The 20806-nt window shown below is 46.0% G+C and overlaps 1 protein-coding gene across 1 annotated transcript in view; it reads right to left on the bottom strand.

Annotated features, from left to right (window-relative positions):
• STOM (stomatin) overlaps window positions 1-20806 on the bottom strand; it is a 41635-nt gene that overhangs the window by 3945 nt on the left and 16884 nt on the right. Inside the window, exons 3-6 of the mRNA XM_077305324.1 lie at window positions 19337-19409; window positions 13811-13893; window positions 4041-4244; window positions 3318-3452 (exon numbers count right to left, since the gene is read on the bottom strand). Coding sequence (XP_077161439.1) covers window positions 3318-3452; window positions 4041-4244; window positions 13811-13893; window positions 19337-19409 — 495 coding nt within the window. The remainder of the gene's footprint in view (window positions 1-3317; window positions 3453-4040; window positions 4245-13810; window positions 13894-19336; window positions 19410-20806) is intronic.

The following is a 20806-nucleotide window of genomic DNA, read 5'->3' as shown; positions in this document are numbered from 1 at the left end:
CACATTTTGTTAGATTGCCCCTTATATGAGCAGTGTCGGGATGACAGCTTTGTTGCTTTGCTGGGAAACAAGCCTTCTGTAAGTAAATCTATGACCTTGCGATTTCTGCTCTCTGACGAAGACCCAGAGGTAACCATTTTAGTTGCCAGAGTTTTAACTAAGATGCTTTTATAATATGCTGCCTGCCTTGTATTTTATCTTCTATAATTTATTTAATCATTTTAAGATCTGTTTGGTTATGTAACCCCATGGCCTATTTTATTATTTTGTTGAAATTTTAAACCCTAATTTTATATGTCTAATACATTTGTTGTTGTTAGGTGCAAAGTCGTGTCCGACCCATCGCGACCCCATGGACAATGATCCTCCAGGCCTTCCTGTCCTCTACCATTCCCCGGAGTCCATTTAAGTTTGCACCTACTGCTTCAGTGACTCCATCCAGCCACCTCATTCTCTGTCACCCCCTTCTTCTTTTGCCCTTGATCACTCCCAGCATTAGGCTCTTCTCCTTATACATATTTTATGCCAATAAAAGGTTACTGACTGACTGACTGACTGACTGAGAGTGTTGTAACATGGATGCTCAATTCACATGAACTGCTGGCCAGGCTCCACAAACATATCATATGAATGTAGTATAACCTAGAATACCTCCTCCTAGAGCTGCACTTTGCAGAGGACAGCAAGGGTGGGCAAGCTGTCCATCAGGGAAATGTCCACTATGTTGTCTTCTGATGGGGAGCTCTCATGAGCTTCCACGCAGTTTGGAAGCCTGTGAACTAGGAGGACACCTGGATTTTGGCAGCCAACTCAGTTTATGTAAACGAAAAAGGGTGACTCATTGCTTAAGGGAAAAAAAGATAATGAGATCTCTGGAGCCAGCATTCGGTTCCGGTTGTTTGTTGTCATGCTATTGTAGAGAGATAACCACAAACAAAGCAATTGGAAACACCGAAAACAGCCAATGTTTCATCAGGGTCTTGGACAGCCTTCTGAGACATGCCCTAAAACAGGGGTAGTCAACCTGTGGTCCTCCAGATGTCCATGGACTAGAATTCCCATGAGCCCCTGCCAGCAAATGCTGGCAGGGGCTCATGGGAATTGTAGTCCATGGACATCTGGAGGACCACAAGTTGACTACCCCTGCCCTAAAAGATGTGTCACACCAAGCAAGTATCTGCTGCCTTCTTTCTCCTTAAGTCACACAACCTGGAAGAACTATCTCCATACTCTCCTGGTCATTGATACAATTGGTGCCAAGACAGCATGCTATGGGGTTAAGAAATTTCACAGAAAGGGGATGACAGAAGGAATACCCATCCTCTTAGGCAAGCTATCAGCCATTTTAGAGACAACTGAATTGTTAATACTCAAAGATTACAGGGTCCTGAGAGGCAAGTTGGATGTAGGCCGACAGAGCAATGAAGTTCCTCAGGGCCTGCAAGACGGAGCTCTTCTGCCAGGCTTTCGGATGAGGCCAAGTTATGGAGAGATCTGTCCCCTTTAAGGTGCTAGCTGGGCAATATCAGAAGATTCCATTTCAAGAGAGGTTATGTTTATGCTCTGCAAATTGACCAGATTCAGTACAACACATCACTCTTGATTGCCAGCTTCATGAGCTTCCTCGTGACGAATTTCTTACCCCTCTATTGCATTCTAAGGGATTTGTAAAAGGGGGGAGTGCATTTCAATACTTACTAAGCAACTTTCCACCTGAAATTATGTCTACCGTTGCAACACTTTTGGTGGAAGTTTTAAAAGATAGGACTAAGCTTTTTTAGCATATCCTGTTGCAATTTGTTTTGTTGTTTATATATATTTCCAGTTGCTTGATCTTTCTCTTTTATATGTGATGGAAAATAAATCTAATATAAAACAAATATAATAAATAATAACAACAGGGCATTGAAAAGACAATCCACATGTAAGGAAGAATTTATCCTTCACTATGCTAAGTGGACAGATGATCTCACACACTTTGGCCAGATGTTTCCAAGGACAGTTGTAGGTTCTGAGTGTTATGGACAATATTAAGATATTTCCTACATGCAAGACCAGCGGTCCATTGGGCTCAATGCTGTTGAAGCAGACAACTGGTAACTGCTCTCCAGGGTCCTGAGCAGAGAAGGTCTTGGGAAACACTCAAGGACATTGGAGATGCCAGGGACTGCATCCAAAGCAGGGGATCAGTTTTTGAATATCAACCTCATCCCACTCGGAGGGAAGGTCATCCAACTCCTCTCCATAACGCCTGCCTCAGTGTAGTTAATTAAGACAAGATGCAATCTGACTTATAGAACTATAAAGCTTTTCCATTATGTTCTAGCTTCTTATTCAACCACATTGGTTTTCAACACATTAAAATCACTTCTTGTCTAGGACTTTGGAACTTATCGACTTGCTATCTTTTGCTGTACAAAATAATCTACCAGATTCTTTATTGGCACTGTAATAATCTACCACTTATCCTTACAGAGGTCTTATGCGTGATAAATTTCAAAAGATTAGTAAACTTTGTCAAGTTCTAACCAACTTCTGCTTTTTTGGGGGGGGGGAGGAGTGGGGGAGGAGTAAAAATCCATGCTGGGAAATAGACTACAGAGATTTCAGGGAACGCAAGTCAACCCAGCAACCAGAAGGCATTATCCAAAGCCAAAGACTACAGATTGACAGCTGTAAGATTTCAAAGATGGCACCTGCTTCTCCCTTTGCCGGGCCACCTTTTAGAGAATGATTTCCCTTAGCTGGTCAGAGAAACAAGGATGCCTCATTTTCAAACTTTAGCTGAATGTTTAAACCAGTTTTATTTAGGACAGCATTTGATTAATTTTAGTTTTTTCTATCTACTGGCTATCTTATACTGGAATTTTACATTGTGATTTTAATGTATTTTTTTATGGTTACTGCTTTTTTACACCAGGCCTGGGGTTTCTTGATGGCCCTGGAATGGTTTCCTGAATGGGTGGGAGTTAATTTTTGATATATTTTTAAAATTCATTAAACATTTATTGGGCGATATGACCATATATGGTCCTGTCACTCTGCCCCCCCCCCATGGCCCATGATGGCCCTGGAGAGGGTGGGAAGAAGAGGGGCACTGGGTGGGCATGTCCACAGCTATGCTTCCCAACCACATTCCACACAATCGCGCCACTTCTGGGGTTTCTCAAAGCCTGAAGTTTCTCAAAGGTGAAAAAGTGGAGAAAGGCTGGTTTACACAGTAAACTATCTTAAGTTCTGTAAGCTGGGAAAGTAGCTAATAAACAAACAAACAAACAAAATTAAATTAAATTAAATTAATACACAAACTCGCCTACCTTGGCTCTGGCCTCACGGGCTGCTTCCGCTTCAGCAGCCATTGCTCTCTGGAGCTGGATGGGCAGTTTCACATCTTTGATCTCCACGCGCTCCACTTTTATCCCCCAGGCATCAGTGGCATCATCGAGGGTGGTCTGTGAACAACACAAGACAGCAGCCATGTCAAAAGTTGGCCATCAACGCACGGAGTCATAACAGGCCGAAACAGAGCTTGCAGGAGCCACAAAGTTTAAACGTGGTTCAAGTAAATCAATATGCTTGAGGATTTACAACTGTGTCTGTACCAGGTCTTATGTAGGCATCATTTTTAAGTGACAGGAAGGAGTCAAGTTGGCTTCCTTGTCACAAGTCGGTGCTGTGTGACTGCATGCAATTTACATTAATACTGCTAGGAAGCTACTTAGCACACACCCTTTCTAGTTCGAGTTTTTGAGGCTTCATGGGTATTGCCCATATTCTTTCAAATCTACTCTCCCAGAATGCAGGACTAGAAAATGTGCTCCTCTAAAAACTAAAAGCGGGTCAAAATTGCCAGGCTTCTAAGCTCAACACCTATTACTCAGATCCACACTAGTATGGCAAACTCACACACACTTAGTAAAGAATCCACATGATACAACCCCTAGGGATCTATACCTTGCACTTTAGACTGCCTCTGTCAGACAATGATTTCATTGTGTAACAGTCCAGGGACATACAGTTTGAACATTGTTTAGCCATACCTGCATGCTGTGTGCAATCTCTTCCCGGTCGGAGAGGATCTGGGAGAGGTTCTTGGTGCCCAGAACATTCCTCAAGGTGGTTTGGGCCAAGAGTCGAGTGGCAGAATCAGCATTTGTGATGTTTGCCACCGCGAGTGTTGCATTCTGAACGCGGTAATAAACCACACCGTCCACATTAACTGTTACTGAATCTTTGGTAAGGATCTGGGGCAGAAGGAAAGAGGAAATACAGCATAAGGATTTTTTTTTTAAAGCAAAACGATCGATTCAAGGGGTTTAGCTCACAGCAGCAATCGACAGCACGGTGTTGGTAACCGCTAATTGCCCACTTGCTCATCACCAAGTGACGTATTGCCCAGCATTCTTGCTTTCTTGATACACATTTGCTCATGTCCTGGTTTGCATTACACCTGTGTTACCATTTGGCTTGTGGGGTTATCGGTACAGAACAGACTTGTGTGCAGAGGGGTAAATTAATTGGAGAATAAAGTGTTCAGCAATAGATTACAGGGCATCACAGGATAACACTGAACTTTGTTTTACAGCCCTATGCTGTCTGTGATGCCAGCATTCCCAGTTACATGGCAACAGACCTCATTATTGAAGACCCATGCAATCGAAGCAAAGGAACCCTTTTTGTCCCAAAGGGAGCATGTACACAGCATTTTCCCAACCAGAATCTTTGATGCGTGGAATTGAGAAGTCCTGGATGAGACATAAATGACCTCTGGTGTGACCGGCATCATCTCCCTCTTTCTCATATATGATGGCCAGGGAAAAAGCCCTAGCTGGCATTTCAGTGAACACTGTACTTATGTTCCAAGGTCCATAAGCAGCTGTGGCTTTGTTAAACTTTAAAAGAACTGCATATTTATGGCAAGTTCCTTAATGGACATTAGCGCTACTAAAACAAGAACGTGGGGTTTCTGTCAATGCCTTACAATCCAGCATGCAATTCACAAAAGGGATTTAAAAAACAAACCCATAATTGATTAAAAGGGACCGTCTGCTGGTACAGACTACTCAATCTTAGATGCTTTCTCCAGAAAGTGACGGACACCTTTAACTGCTTATAAACTAGAGCAAAAAGTGGGGAGGGAAAACGGGGGTGGGACTGAAAGGGGGAAAAGATGTGACATCACTGTATGAGCTCTTCCCCCCCCCCCCCACGGGCAAAGCAGCTTCCAAAGCCATCCTCAATACAGTTATACCCTTAAAAGACAAATGTATGCTTAGGAGGACGGCACTGTTCCCATCCTTAAACTGGAAGCCATAGTTAGTTGTTTGCTTCTGGAAACACTGAAATAACAGTGTAATGTCAGGAGTGGGAGAACAAATCCCCAGGCTGCTGTCCTGGCCTGGAAACACACAGCTCTCAAACTGATTGTTTCTCAGATAGTAAACTGGTAAAAACACATCTAATGCTTGATCTCGGGGCAGGGAAGCCATTCCTCTGAGAAGAGTAGCTGACCACTGGCAGTGGGAGCAGAACCACACCCAGCCTAGCTATCCCCACCTGGAGAGAAAGAGAGGCTCCAGAGGACCAGGGCCCACCATTCAAACGGGTTCTGTGACGTCGTATTTAGTTGTAAGTCAAATGTCCCATCTCCGTTGTCAAAGAATACCAGTTAATCTGAGTTGTGTGGAGAACTGGGACTAGGGTCTTAGCTGTTATTTTACACACCATTAGAGTTAAACTTAAAGGGGAGATAATCTCCCCACAAGAAGAAATCCCTTTTAACACCTCCATCAGGGCTAGACAAAAGTCTATTGTACTAGCACCTCTATGAACAAAACAATACAAAGCACTGTCAGAAGCCACAAATTTGTTCCCATTTATTATCACCAAATTGTGGGCAAGGGCCAAACCTATGAATTATCAGCTGTATTTACCATTTGATCCCTCCCTGCTCTATTTAGTAGGGATTCACGTGGAGATAGGCTTCTTTGCCTAAATTAAGGGTTTCTGACATCACAGGGATGCCAGTCCCCAGGTGAGACCTGGGGATCCCCTGGAATTACAATTCACCTCCAGACTAAAGCGATACATTCCCTTGGAGAAAATGGCTGCTTTGGAGGGTGGACTCCATAGCAGGATACTCCATTGATGCCCCACCCCAAATCCCACCCATTTCCGGCTCCACCCTCAAAGTCTCCAGGTATTTCCCAGCTCAGAGCTAGCAACCCTACTAAAACAGCTTAAAACAGCTAAGTAAGCATACATCTATAAACTCCAGTCATAAAAATTGCCCAGACAGGAATAGGAACAAACAGGAAGGGGAAATAAGATCCATCAGATAATCAACTGAATAACCCCAATCAGCACAACCAACAGTTAAGCTGATAATTTGGGACATCTGCCAATTTTACATCTGGGTTCCTGTACCAAAGCTCCACCAAGGGACCTTAGATCCCGAGCAGGTTTCATGTGGATGGAGGTAGGGTTGGGAAACACCTGGAAGTTTTTGAGGTGGAGCCCAAGAGCATGGGGATTGTGGGGGGAAGGACTTCAGTGGGGTATAATGTCATAGATTGCACGGCAGCCATTTTTTCCAGTAGTAATAGCGGGCGATCTCCAACTGCTACCTGAAGGTCATGTCCTTTGGGGCCCAAGGTCAAACACCGCACTTAGAACTTGGCCTGAACACAACTAGAAACCTCTCTGTAACTAACAGAATAGCACTCGAAGCACTGGCTGCTAGGAAGCTACAAGCCAAGCAAGCAAAAGTTTCAGAATCAATATGGCAAGTCTATCAGCGTCATTAGACCATGGGTTCCTTGGTGGGTCTCACACTGTTTTATTGCAAGGATTTTTTTCTCAGGTACTTCTGTTTTAATCTGAACTTCGTCTTTTAAATTGTATATTCTGTATTTATTTTACACTGTTTAATGTTTTACACTGTTATGGCCTATGACCATACACAATACATTCAACTCACGCTCACAGGCTGGAAAGCAAAGCTGTTTCTGCTTTACATGTTCATTAAGGAGAGGTTGACAAACTCTAGCTGCTGCACTCTGTGTCAATGACATTTCTGGAGCGTCTTCAAAGGCAGACAATGGTAATCTAATCTGGCTATTGCCAAAGCATGTGCAGCCCAGTCCACACCCAATCAATTTCAGCCATAAGAAACAACCTGACATTCCTTGTTGGCCAAAGCATAAAACATCTACTATTCCTCAAATCATGTGCCTTACACCAGGGGTAGTCAACCTGTGGTCCTCCAGATGTCCATGGACTACAGGGGCTCATGGGAACGCTGGCAGGGGCTCGTGGGAATTGTAGTCCATGAACATCTGGAGGACCACAGCTTGACTACCCCTGGTCTAGATACATTACTGGGAGATTCCTCTTTTCCTGTCGATAAGGATGACTGACTACCAAACGGTTCCCATGAACTTCCAGCTTTTTCCCAGAATACTTTTGCTCTGAGGGGTTCTCGCTGGGAAAGCTTTTATTATTAGAGCTGATTTTGTGAATGGTTTTGCATGCCTTGTCAATGACGTCTGCCTTGCGGGAAGTCAAAAGGAAATGAGGGGTTGGAGTGTCTTTGTAGAGGAGTGTCGGCACCTAAAGCCAAGCCGCTACCATGGTCAGAGGAAGGTCCACTAGGTGAGTCAGACCAACAGTCTCACTCTGTACATGATGGCTGAGTCAAGAGCAGAAAAAGCGATACAACCATCTCTCCATGTGTTGAAGGCCACCTACTTATGGGGAGGAAACATGACTCAACGGTAGATCATACACTTTGCATGAAAGACATCCCAGGTATCTCCAGTTACAAGTTCTGAGGTAAGCAAGTGTTGGGAAAGACGTTTCTTCATCAGAGGCCCTGGAGAGCTACTGGCAGCGAATGCAGAGCACAGGTTCCCAATCAAAAATTTGGAAATTCTGAGACAGGGTAGTAGGGAACGTGACAAAATGCCTGCCATGGTGGTGGTAGGATTACAGAAGGTTGGGAAATCCATAGGAGGAGCCTGAGAGAGTCCAGCCCAGGAAATCCTCCTATGCTTGGGGGGGGGGGGCATATTTCTGATGCTGCCTGAAGACCCAGAGATAGTGATTCCTGGGGTCTTCTGAAGACTTTCCATTCCAAAGAGACTGCAAAGTCCAGACTGGCTTTTTACCTTGAGGAAGAAGCAAGCAGGTGCCAAGAATCATCAAGAGCTGCCTTGCTGGGGATCTGTGCTACAGGGACTGCTAGAATATGCGTGTATGATTGAAAGACAAACGCAGAATATCCTATGGGGGCATCAGAAGAAATGTGTATTTAGCATTAGGACTATTTTTTCAAATAGTCTCCTATGTCTTGAGTGGCTTTTTGGAGGCTTCCTGCTCCTATGAGGATACCTCCTTCCAGCTTGCCTCCAGAACAGAGAATGAATGCAGAACAACAGTTAGACAGTTAACACTATCTCCTCTTTCTATACCAAGATATTTCTCTCCTAAATAAGACTATTTTATTCTTTTAAGCAGCTTTGCATATTTAATCTCTGCCAACATAAATGACTTAAACTAAACTAACTGTTGGCCTGCAAAGTAGAAACAAGTATGAAGAAAAGGATGAGAATCAAGAGATGGACTTGAGGTCCAGGCTGCAGTTAAGACATAATGTGGATTTTGTTTTGGCTGGGAATGAGTCTTAAGTGGTAGGGTCCAAGGAGGAGGGGAACTGGAAACAATGACAACCACAAGAAAGAAATGCAAATAAAAGAAGTCTGGAGGGAACAAAAGTCAACTGTAATTGGGATTCTGCAAATGCCACACTTTCTTCCTGTCCATTACTAAAAAAAAAAAAAAAGACTCCTTCATTGAGCAATTAGATTTTCTTCCTGCCGTATTTCATCTGCTAGTAAATACAATACAAACTGATTCTGGGATAATCTAATCATGCTGCTGGCAGGGAACACTGGATTTCATTTAGCAGACAAGGAAGGCAGAGGGGAAGACATTACAGTTGGCCAGAGCGCTCAGAGCAGAGGCCTCGTCTCTGGCCAGGCAGAGCAACTGGAAACTGGCTATGCCCAAAAAGCTACTGAGCACATTGTGCAAAAGGAAAAATGAGTTACAGCTCCGCAAGGAGCTTCTGGGCATTGGGCCACCGATAACCAGGGCTGGCTGCCCAGAGCAAGACATCATCAGTGGCTCCCCCACCAGTACGCACCGTGCCCCCTTGAGAACATGCAGAAACAGCCCCTTCTGGAAGAAGGAGCAGAGTGGGACCAGTAAGGAGGAGGAGGAGAGCTGGGTTTTTTGCACTCCACTTCCCAAAGGAGCCCCAAAGCAGCTTACAAGCAGCTTTCCTTCTCTCTCCCCACAACAGACACCCTGCGAGGTAGGCAGGGCTGAGAGACCTCTAAGTGAACTGCTCTGCAAGAACAGCTCTGAGAGAACTAGAAATGACCCAAGGTCATCCAACTGGCTGTGTGTGGAGGAGAGGAGAATCAAAGCTTGTCTCCCGATTAGAGGCCACTGCTCTTAACCACTGCCCCACACGGGCTATTATGACAGCAAAGGCCTCGGAGAAGCTACAGGGGAGCCATGCAGGGCAGCCCTTTTAGAAATGGGGAAAGAGGAACATCCAGGCTGCCCTGTGGCAACCTGAGAAGCAGCAACAAATTAGTGGGAAGAAGCCTGATGCAAAGGGAATGCTCCATGTACTCATTCCGATCAGAGAGGGACAAGAGTTCACTTCTCCCCACAGAACTCAGAAACTGGGTCAGAAACCCTAATTGACATTAGGCTTAATGACTCTGCTGCTGCAAGTGTGCCACTGTTAAGCTTCCCCCACCTTTCCCCTCCTACTTTCCTTTCAACGAGATTAAAAATCATGTGCAAAGTTAAGGGCCTTGTGGTTGCACCGGGCTATCAGAGTCTCCATCATCACCAATTTCCACTGGCCCTCCGTGATTATTGAGCTGCCCAGCCCTGGGTCAGCTGTGCTTCAAACCATGAGCTGAGTCACTCCAGCATGTTGACACTTTAATGATGGGGCCGAAGGATCAGATCAAAACACCACGGAGCAAAACACCACAGGTGGGGCTCCCGGGTGGCCTCAAAAAGCTGTGCTCTGCTGCATTTTGGTGCATACATTCAGCTGGGCTGTTCCCACATAGATGTTTCTGCCTTGCTTACCATAGTGGTGTTGTTCAGAGGCAGCTGCATCAAGGTCACCCTACGCTCGTACTTCTACATTTCCCCCTGCTTTCCTGTGATTTGGCACAAACTTTTGGGAAAGACCACAGTCAAAGCATCTTTTAACGCTCTGGGTAACAGAAGGGGTGCATCTTGACAGGACTCGCCCACGTATTTTTCATTTTCCTTGCTTCAAAAGCCTCGATTCCTCCCCTCCATCAGCACACTGGAGTTTATCCCTAATTTTTTTTAAATTACAGTTTGAAATATAGTTCTCAGTTGTTGTTTTTTAAAGGCAGCTCTGTACTCTTTTTATTGTGGCATTATCAGGGGAAAGGTGCAGCCTGTCCTCCTCTATGTGGTAGCCCTTCAGACACCTGAAGGGTGCAAATACACACACCCTCAGTCTTTTCCAAGCTAAACATACCCAAGTTCTTCTTTCACTGCTTCCTCATAAGACTCATTCCCCAGACCTCTGACCATCTTATGCCCCCCACAGGGCTCTTTGCTCTGCGGATATGAACTTACTGGTAGCCCCAGGCCCTCGGAAAATTCGCTTGGCCTCGACCCGGGCCAGGGCCTTTTAGGTCCTGGCCCCAACCAGGTGGAATGAGCTTCTGGAAGAGCTTAGGGCAAAAGTCCCAACTGGCTCCACCCATTTCCTGAAAGCACTTGGCAAATGGCAGAAAAGGTGTCAACGGGTGCTATGGCACCTGCGGGCATCGCGTTGAGGACCCCTGATCTAACTTCACTGCGAACTTGTTAGGATAAACTTTACCGGAGGAGGGAGAAAGATCAGAGGGCACAAGTGATTGCCTTTCCATTTCCTCCTGGAAGTCTTAAATTGTGACTTCATATCAAGTTATTTTATTGTGGGTTTTTAAAAGAATGCTTCATGTATACTGCAAGCCACCTTGAGTTCTGCAAGGGAGAAAGGTGGCTCATACACGTTTTAACTAAACAAACCAGGAATGTGCAAACTGGGGGCAGGCCTTGGATGGCCCTGGGGGAGGCACAGACGGCCCACAAAGACCCAGAAAATCTTGTCTGAGCAACTGCACACTGAAATGGGCAGGAGTTCTCCATGGACACTTTGCTTTGTCTTTTTCGGGAACACTTATTTTACTAATGCCCATACAGGAGTGGACTCAAGTGGACTGACTGTAGTATGAGCTACTTTGGAAGATGGCAGCCTTATACAGACTCCTCTCCCCGCTCCTCCAATGCTAAGATCTGGCACTTGGCAATAGTGTCGCAACAGGAGAAAACATGGTGAGGACAGCAGGACCCCCAACCTAAAACACTCCCACTTTCCAAATGAAAATCCGCTAGCCTTCCCCGCCCCTTGCGAAAAACCCACAAACTGACTAGCATACTTTAACCCAGGGGTAGTCAAACTGCGGCCCTCCAGATGTCCATGGACTACAATTCCCAGGAGCCCCTGCCAGCGAATGCTGGCAGGGGCTCCTTGGAATTGTAGTCCATGGACATCTGGAGGGCCGCAGTTTGACTACCCCTGCTTTAACCTAATGCAGGGAGGGACAAAACCAGGGAGCCGAGAGGAAAGAAGGGAGGGAGGGTGACTCCCTCACAGCGCATCTGCAATGAGAAACACATTATGCCTTACAATTAATAGGTTTTCCAGCCAATTAATCTTTTGCCAGTTCTGCGACAGCTACTGCCTACTGCAGCCGATTGCCGAGACTGGCAGCCTGCCGAGCGGATCGAAAGCAGGACCCATCAGTCTGGCAGCTACTGCAAATTGGCTGCTTTGACAGAAGAGGAGTGATTGCAAATGACATAGCTAAACCAAACAGGTGCCTTTCCATAGTGCAGAGGTGCCCAACCTTTTTATCACCAGGGACCGGTCAACGCTTGACAATTTTACTGGGGGGGGGGGTAGTCTTGCCGAAGGACGTCGCCGCCGCCTGAGCCCCTGCTCCACTTGCTTTCCCACCAGCGTCCCTGACTTCCCGCCGCCCACTGGGGGGCGCTGCCAGCAGCAGCTGTGAGGTGCCACACAGAGGGGGAGCCCCAGCCATGGCGGCCGCTGGAGAGCACCAAAGGTGAGCTGGTGGCAGAGTGGCAGGGCAGCCCCCGAGGCAGCAGCCGGGGAGGAGGACGAGGAGGAGCTGCGACCCAGTACCAACTGATCCACGGACCGGTACCGGTCTCTGGAGTGGAGGTTGGGGACCCCTGCTCTAGTGTATTCTTTGTTCATAGAACGCAAGGCCTGGAATCACACACTCAGGATTAATCCTAGGGTCATGCTCATGCTACAGACTTGATCTAGTTTAATAAGCCTTCCCTCCATCAGGAACTGTGTGAACTGTCATTCCGGAAGGAAGGCTTGGGATGTCCAACAAGGAATTCTCATCAGGCTTTGATTGCCAGGAGCAACAGAAAGACTTTTACAGAATTGCCTTGCCAATGCAGACCCAGACCTGCTTTCTCTCTTGCCCACCACCTTCCCTTGACCTTTTCAACTGGATAGGCCAAAGAGTGAACTGGGACCATCTGCGTGCAAAGTGAGAGTTTTTTCTTGATTTCAAGGTGATTCAGGAAACAAAACATAAACACACTTTGTTGATTACAGTATCTTTCCAGTTACCTGGGAACCATACATTTCTGAATCATCTCTCTGCTGGAACCACAAAAACAACTGGAGTCAAAGATGGCTCCAAACAAGGGGTGGCAGTCGCAGTGTATGGAAACTGCAGTAGATGTTCTATGCTCTGGGGACAATGGGCAACCATTTCCAACTCCCTCAACAGCACAGCCTTTGATCACTGACACAGGCAGTTTTGTTTCTCCTTGTGTTTTTGTAAGCGACAACTGAATTCCAGGGGATTGTTTGGCTGTTTTGACAAAGAATTATCACTGGCTGTATTTGGTTGTGTGACACAGTCTTCACTATATATTCCCTGTCATGTAAGGAGTTCATAGTCTGACGAAGAGTGCTTGCACTCAAAAGCTCATGCCCTGAATAAATCTTTGTTGCTCTTAAAGGTGCTTCTGGTGCTGCTTCAGACCAACACGGCTTCCCATTTGAAACAACACAGTCTGCTAAACTAAACTTGTTCCAGTTCTGACAGACGGGGAAGAGTATGTTTTTTATAACCTGCATTTCTCAACTTTAAGAGATCTCAAAGCGGCTTACGATTGCCTTCCATTCCTGTCCCCACAACAGGCACCGCGCGAGGGAGGTGAGCTTGGAGAGCTAGGAGAGACCTGTGACTCTGCCAAGAGATCTGTAACTCAGCTGACTGCATGCAGAGGAGGTGTGGGGGATTACACATCCTTCTCCAAATTAGAATCCTCCACTCCTCACCACTACACCATGCTGGCTCTACCCAGTCCAGGCTCTGAGAAGGCCTCTGTGTACCATCAAGGAAAGTACCGAGGCAGAGATGCTATGGAAGATTTTCCATTGGATCTCCCAGCATTTTAATTTTGATTTTAACTTGGAAACAACTGCCAAGGGAGTTCTCAAACAAGATGGAGGAAACACTGGAAGTGCGTGGCCCTTTTAACTGGGGATGCCGGGGGCTGAACCCGGGACCTTCTGCATGCCAAGAAGCTGCTCTACCACCAAGTCACACTCTGTACCCAAAGAAGGGAAGGGAATACATACTTCTTGTGGTGGTATGTCGAAGGATATTGTCCGCATGTCCACTTTGATAATGTTGTCTGTACAAGGCAAGATAAAAAACAGGCCTGTAGGAAAGAAAAAGAAATACAGCCATAAAACACCAGGGGAGGATATGACACCAGCTGCCTAAGGAGGTAGTAAGCTCCCCCTCACTGATAATCTTCAGGTAGCGGCTGGACAGCTACTTATCCTGGATGCTTCAGGCTGATCCTGCCTTGAGCAGGGGGTTGGATGAGATGGCCTGCATGTCCCCTTCCACGATTCTATCCATAATAACTGAACATGTGGGTATGTAAAGCTGCCCTGCACAGAATAAGAACACTGGTCCATCAAGCTCCATATTGTTGCTCCAACCATCAACAGATCTCCAGAGATGCTGCCTGAGGCCTTTCTCTGTCTTTCCCTTGTTGGAAGAGGAGCAAAATGAGATGTCTCTTTGCCTCAGTCTTCAGAGGGGGTTATAAGAAAGTTGTTGGGATGGTGAGGACAGGTCCCCTGAGCATCCTGTTTGTCTCTACTCCTTAATTGCTATCTGCTTTGAAGTGGACTGATACTTTCAGGGAGGTCTACTTCCTTTCTCCTTTTATTGCCCTTCTTTCACACTCACAGCCAGCTCTCCATCTCTGGCACCAGGAGAGCAGGATGCATCCTGCATCCTAGCTACTTAGAACAGATGAGGAGGACCCTATCTTCCTTCTGCAGATTTCCTCCAATAAAGTATTCGACTGAAGAAAGATCCTCAGCTTGTTTGCTATTTGTTTGCTGTTTGCTTACCAAAACTCTCCCAAAGGAGCACACGGCTTCCGCAGTAGCGAAAGCCTACAGCTCTCTGCTCAGTTGAGGGAATATTGCCCAGGTGCAAATATTCCAGCATGATAGCCAAGGATGGTTTAGCACTGAAGATCCATTAACACTGAGATGTCAGGAACCTTCTGTGTACAGTGCAGGGCTAGGTGTTACTGCCAAAGAGTCCTGCCCAACATGTGTTCTTTCGCCTCTTCTTTTGTGCCCCTCACTTTAAAATACTGTTCCAATCTTTGAACACAGGCTTCCTCTTTGCCACTAAACTGGAAACCTTCCTTCTTTCACGTAGCTGTCTCTTGTTCCATAGAAATTGCCTCTTTCATAACACCCCCTGCCTCCTCTTTCATAAAACTCCCACCCTCCTTGTTAAATAATTCTGTTAAGTACTGGCTTCACAAAAGGATAAGATGAATTCCCAGCTAACTTCCTTGAAGTCCAGAAGATCACGTAACAAGAACTACATAGCAAGAGCGACTCATGACAACCGGGCTTGGAATCCACAGTTAACTACAGTCCTCAAGGTAAAAACTTCTAGGTCAAAGCAGAGAAACAGGAAATACGCACAAAGGTACAAATGTGTTTATGCGTCAGCTGCCAACTTTTCCACCAACCAACACAGCTGTGTCTTTTTACAGCTGTGCTATGTGGAGGCTAGGACAAGTGATTGTGATTTTCTCTTGGGGGAGGGGGTAGGGTTGCCAGCTCTGGGTTAGGAAATATCTGGAGACTTTGGGGATGGAGCCAGGAGTGGATGGGATTTGGGTTGGGGAGGGACCTCAGTGGCATATAAGGCCGTGGAGTCCCCCCTCCAAGGCCGCCATTTTCTCCAGGGGAACTGGTCTCTGTCACCTGGAGATGAACCATAATTCCAGGAGATCCCCAAGCCCCACCTGGGAACTGACATCCCTAATGGGAGGGGGGGGGTCTATCTGTGTATTAAGTAGAAGGGTTACCAACCTCCAGTGGGGGCTGGAGTTCTTCCAGATCAGTTCCCCTGGAGAAAATGGCTGTTTTGGAGGGTGACTACATTGCAATCAAGTCCAAAGAGGTCCCCTCCCTGTCCCAAACCCTGCTCTCCTCAAGCACCACCCCCGAAATCTCCAGGTGTTTCCCAACACAGGCCTGGTAACCCTATTGCAGGTTGGCCCTTTTGCTGAAAAGCTGGCAAAGGGTGCCCCAGGAACCAGGGTTCATGGACGATAAAGAGACCATTTGAATGCTGAAAAGCCGTTTTGTGCCTAAGAACATTTTCTTCATGGAATTCCTTCCGGCATTGGAAAAGCAGCCAGCCTTCTGTAAGTTTTCTTTTTTTCAGGGGGGGAAAGGGGGGAACTGGAAAAAGATTCTGAGAGATCACTTTGTTTTTTAGAATTAAGAACTCAGACTTGAGAGATGCAGAATGACCGATTATGCACGGGGCAGACAGGCCGGACTGGCAGCGGCAGGGTAGCAGGACTAATCCCCGTATACACACGACATCACCGCCGCCCTGGCCCAAATCAGGGCCCTGGATGGCCTGCAGAGGCCAGCCAGGGCAGGGACACAAAATGTTTCATTTGGCTTTGCAGTGCTGAATGGGGCATTTCTACACCCCCACGATGGTGGGATAGCAGCATGCCACTATCCCACTACCCTGCAGTGGGATCCCCTTGTCCCCCCCTCCCCTGCCACTGTCGTGAGGTGCAGCAGACCTTTCCTGCCCTGGAGTTGTGCATGCACACACACAACTCCAGGGTGGATTGTGTGCGCCAGGGGATTTCTTCTCCCATGCATACACGGCATGCTGCCCCACCGCTAGGAATTGGTAGCGGCCGGGTGTGTCTGCTGCCATGCATAATCGATCAATGAGAGGCTGAAAGGCAGACTATTAAATGCAGTCCGGAAGAAGAAACTGCCCCAAGAAGAAGCAGAGATTACTCTTCTATCTGAACCCATCCCAAAGAATTCTCTGCAGTTTCAGCAAAAGCCTCTATGAACACATTTAAGGAAGAGACGATAAAAACAATGGCAAGTGGGTGTTTCACTACAGAGAAGAAGAGCTGGGTTTTTATACCCCGCTTTTCACTACTTGAAGGAGTCTCCAAAGTGGCTTATAATCACCTTCCCGTCCTCTCTTCACAACAAACACTGTATGGGTTAGGCGCAGCTGAGAGAGCTCTAAGAGAACTTCTCTGCAAGAACAGCTCTAAGCTCACTCAGCTGGCTGCATGTGGAGAAAGAGTGAGGAATCAAGCCCAACTCCCCAGATTACAGTCTGCCACTCTTAACCACTACGTCACACTGCATTCAGACCAGGACCCTTTGAAGGAAAAACACATTTTTGTTCAAATATTTCACATCAGAAAGGCTGGAATATATGGAGATGTATAACATCACACTTATTTCCAGTGAGAAGATGACTTCCAAGCAAAAGTGAAAGGAACATCTGAGTCTGCAAAACAACCTAACGGATGGGAAAGGGGGGAAAAATCTAGATAAGCGCCAGGATTCTGCTCTCCCAAGGTGTAGCCCTGGCCAAGGCGAAGCCACAAACCACTAGATCTGCTGAATTTGTAAAAACAAAAGTGAGAAGAACATTCAGATGACCAGAGAACACGGTGTTGCTGAAGTTTTACAAATACCGTATTTGCCGGCGCATAAGACGACTGGGCATATAAGACGACCCCCCAACATTTCCACTCAAAATATAGAATTTGTTACATTACATTACAGTACTATGGGCCACTATGGGCAGCTATGTCTATCCCAACTGAAGTGCACCCGGCGTATAGGACGACCCTCCCCCCACTTGGAGGCATGTTTTTCAGGGGGGGAAAGTAGTCTTATACGCCAGCAAATACTGTACTTTCTGATTCTCTGTTTTGGCCTAGATGTTTCCGGCATGACAGCTGTGGTTAGGCTTGTTTCCTAGGTATAAATGTTGCTAATTACTGTCCTATAGTTCTTGTTGTTGGCAGAGTTTAAATATGCAAACAAGAAGCAAAGCATTAAAGAATGAGAGAGAGAGAGAGAGAGAGAGCACCAACTAGCTAACTGTTGGCAGAATTTAAGCATGCAGAAAAAGCAGAGCATCAAGCTCCTTAAAGAATAAAATAGTTTTTATTAAGAAGAAAAACAACTATATCTAGAAAGTGAGCCAATCAGAACACAGGAGGAGACTATTTTAAAACTATCAGGAAGTTCCTAAAAAGGTAAAGGTAAAGGTAAAGGTATCCCCTGTGCAAGCACCGGGTCATGTCTGACCCTTGGGGTGACGCCCTCTAGCGTTTTCATGGCAGACTCAATACGGGGTGGTTTGCCAGTGCCTTCCCCAGTCATTACCGTTTACGCCCCAGCAAGCTGGGTACTCATTTTACCGACCTCGGAAGGATGGAAGGCTGAGTCAACCTTGAGCCTGCTGCTGGGATTGAACTCCCAGCCTCATGGGCAGAGCTTTCAGACTGCATGCCGCTGCCTTACCACTCTGCGCCACAAGAGGCTCTAAGGAAGTTCCTAATCTATGCTAAATACACATCTCCTCCGATACCCCCTTAAGGTTATTCTTTCTTACGTTGTTGAATCTTGCATATTCTAACATCTGTAACTTCATCTTTTGGTCTCCAACAAAGACAGTCGAGACCCCTCTTTATCTTTGTGTAAAACCAGTACTTTAAAACATGCACATACAATTTAACTGCTGCAAGCCAGCCTTGAGCTCAAAGGTAGAATGTAATTAAATAGCTATAATTAAATAAAACCACATTGTTGACTGCAAACAAAGCACTTTTCCATTAGAAAACAATATGTAGATCATGCCAATAAAATGCCATTTGGGAAGGAGGAAGGGGCACAAGGGAATATAAGGGATTTGAAACCAAACTTCAGAGTCTTGCTTTCTTATTTACAGCTGGTTCCTGAGCAATCTTCTTTATGTTTCTTTCTTAAATTTCTAACCACTATGAGGCAAGTTCAAACAAGCATAAACAGCAGATAAGATTTCAAAAGAGCTGCCTTAGCCAATGGTGCTCTGCAGGTCTTGACACCTCCACCCCTTTAACGGTAGGCCTCCCTCCTTGGCTGCATTATGCTTTTGGAATCCACCTTTCTTTTGAAATCTGCCTGCCCTTTGATACAAAATATGAAGACTTGACAGCAGACACAAGGGTAGAGTCTGCACACAATACATAATGCAATTTCAGTGCACTTTAGAAGTAGATTTTCCTGTTCCGCATAGGAAAATCCAGCTGCCAAAGCACCTTGAAAGTGCATTATTCTATATGTGCAGACTCTGCCAAGATCCCAAGCTACCACACTTGTGGATGCTGTGCAAAGGGCAAGCAGTGTTTGTGTGGAAATTTGCAGCGCAAAAATAAAAAGGGGTGCTTTAATTCTTCCACCAGCCCATCTGCTGCTAACTCCCCCCCCCCCAGGGATTCTAAAACGTCCTTCCTGGTTACGTTGGGAAAATACACAGGTGATCGTGAAGTGCAGAAGAACAGGAGAAGGGTCAAGTTGATGATCCTGCTCCATTCAATGATACAAGCTTCAAACTTTGGGTGCACATCAAAGCTAACTGCATGCTTCTTAGGAACCTGGGCAGCATCTGTTCAAAGTCCTGTGGGAATCTCTTGGAAAGGCAAATCATTTTGTACCCAGCCAAGTGCTATTGTATTGTTGGCAAACGCAAGAGTTCTCTAATGTGGCTGATCCTAATAGAATACTCACCTGGACCTTTTGCGCCTCCTTTTAAGATACGCCCCAGGCGGAAGATGATGGCACGTTCGTACTCCTTCACTATCTGCAAATAGAACAATAAAGGGGGAGGGATTAATCTCACAGGTGAAAGAATACAATAACCTGGCAGCCTCTTTGGGCTAAGTTCCTGTAAAACATTCACAGGTAGCGGAGGCAGGATAGAGCAGAAAAGAAACTGTCTGTCTCTGCTGCTCTGCATTTTAGAGAAAAGCCTAATTAGAATGCTGCAGTAACAGAACACCAGGGAAGAATAAACAGTACAGACATTTTATATGCAAAATGATTGCAGTTTATAATGTTCCAGGAAGGGTTCCAAGACAGCGTTTGGTTTTCTGTCATCCGTTGTTGATTTGGAAATAATTTTTGGTTTACTGGTAGAATAAGATTCAGGATTACTTTTATTGTAGTGTAGGCCGATTGTGGTATACATCCGTTTTGGAAAGTTATTTATTATATTCATTGCACGGTACAATTATTAGCACTAGAAGCAAAAAACTAAATGTAAACCAGAAACCCTGTAATCAACATGAGAGAGACATTTTAAGGAAACAGACAACCTAAACCTCAGGGTTCTATTTGGATAGATCAACAAAACATGGTATGTAAATCCTGATTCTGAAGCCCCCAGGACATCATAACTGTTACAGCTTTTTGAAAACCCAAAGTCACCATCTCTGACGGTGTGTCACGCACAAGAAGTCACGAACCAGCACATGGATTTCCAATCCCCTGGCAAAAGAAGAGTTGATTTTTATACCCTACTTTTCACTATCAGATGGAATCTCAAAACCACTTACAATCGCCTTCCCTTCCTCTCCCCACAACAGGCGCCCTGTGAGGTAGTTGGGGCTGAGAGAGCTCTGATAGAACAGCTCTGTAAGAACCACTCTAACAGGACTGTGACAACCCCTGGGTCAGGGGTAGTCAACCTGTGGTCCTCCAGATGTTCATGTGCTACAATTCCCATGAGCCCCTGCTAGAAAATGCTGGCAGGGGCTCATGGGAATTGTAGTCCATGGGCATCTGGAGGACCACAGGTTGACTACCCCTGCCCTAGGTCACCCAGCTGGCTGCATGTGGAGAAGTGGGTAATCAAATCTCATCGGCCAGATTAGAAGCCAAGATTTTTAACCACTACACCAAGCTGGCTCTCCAGTAAACAAGATTTGGTGTTACATCTGCATGCAGCCCATGTATTGAGGGGGCGGGGGGAGCCTCTGTTAAGAAGCTAGTGCTGTGACAGCTCAGAGAAAGATGACAGGTAATTCAATAAGGTTTCTAGGCGACCAAATTTTCCATTCAGGATGGAAAATGCAGGGCACTGAAAAATGGAAATCTACTACTGGCACACTCTTGGAGCCAGTCTGTACAATCATAAGAATCAAGAGGGGAAAGGTTTCTTGTAGACTATACTGCTTCAAGTGACAGGATGATAGTGAA

This window comes from Paroedura picta, chromosome 12 (genome assembly GCF_049243985.1).
Source record: "Paroedura picta isolate Pp20150507F chromosome 12, Ppicta_v3.0, whole genome shotgun sequence".
Lineage (NCBI taxonomy): Eukaryota > Metazoa > Chordata > Lepidosauria > Squamata > Gekkonidae > Paroedura > Paroedura picta.
This window is presented reverse-complemented; position numbering and strand designations above follow the sequence as displayed.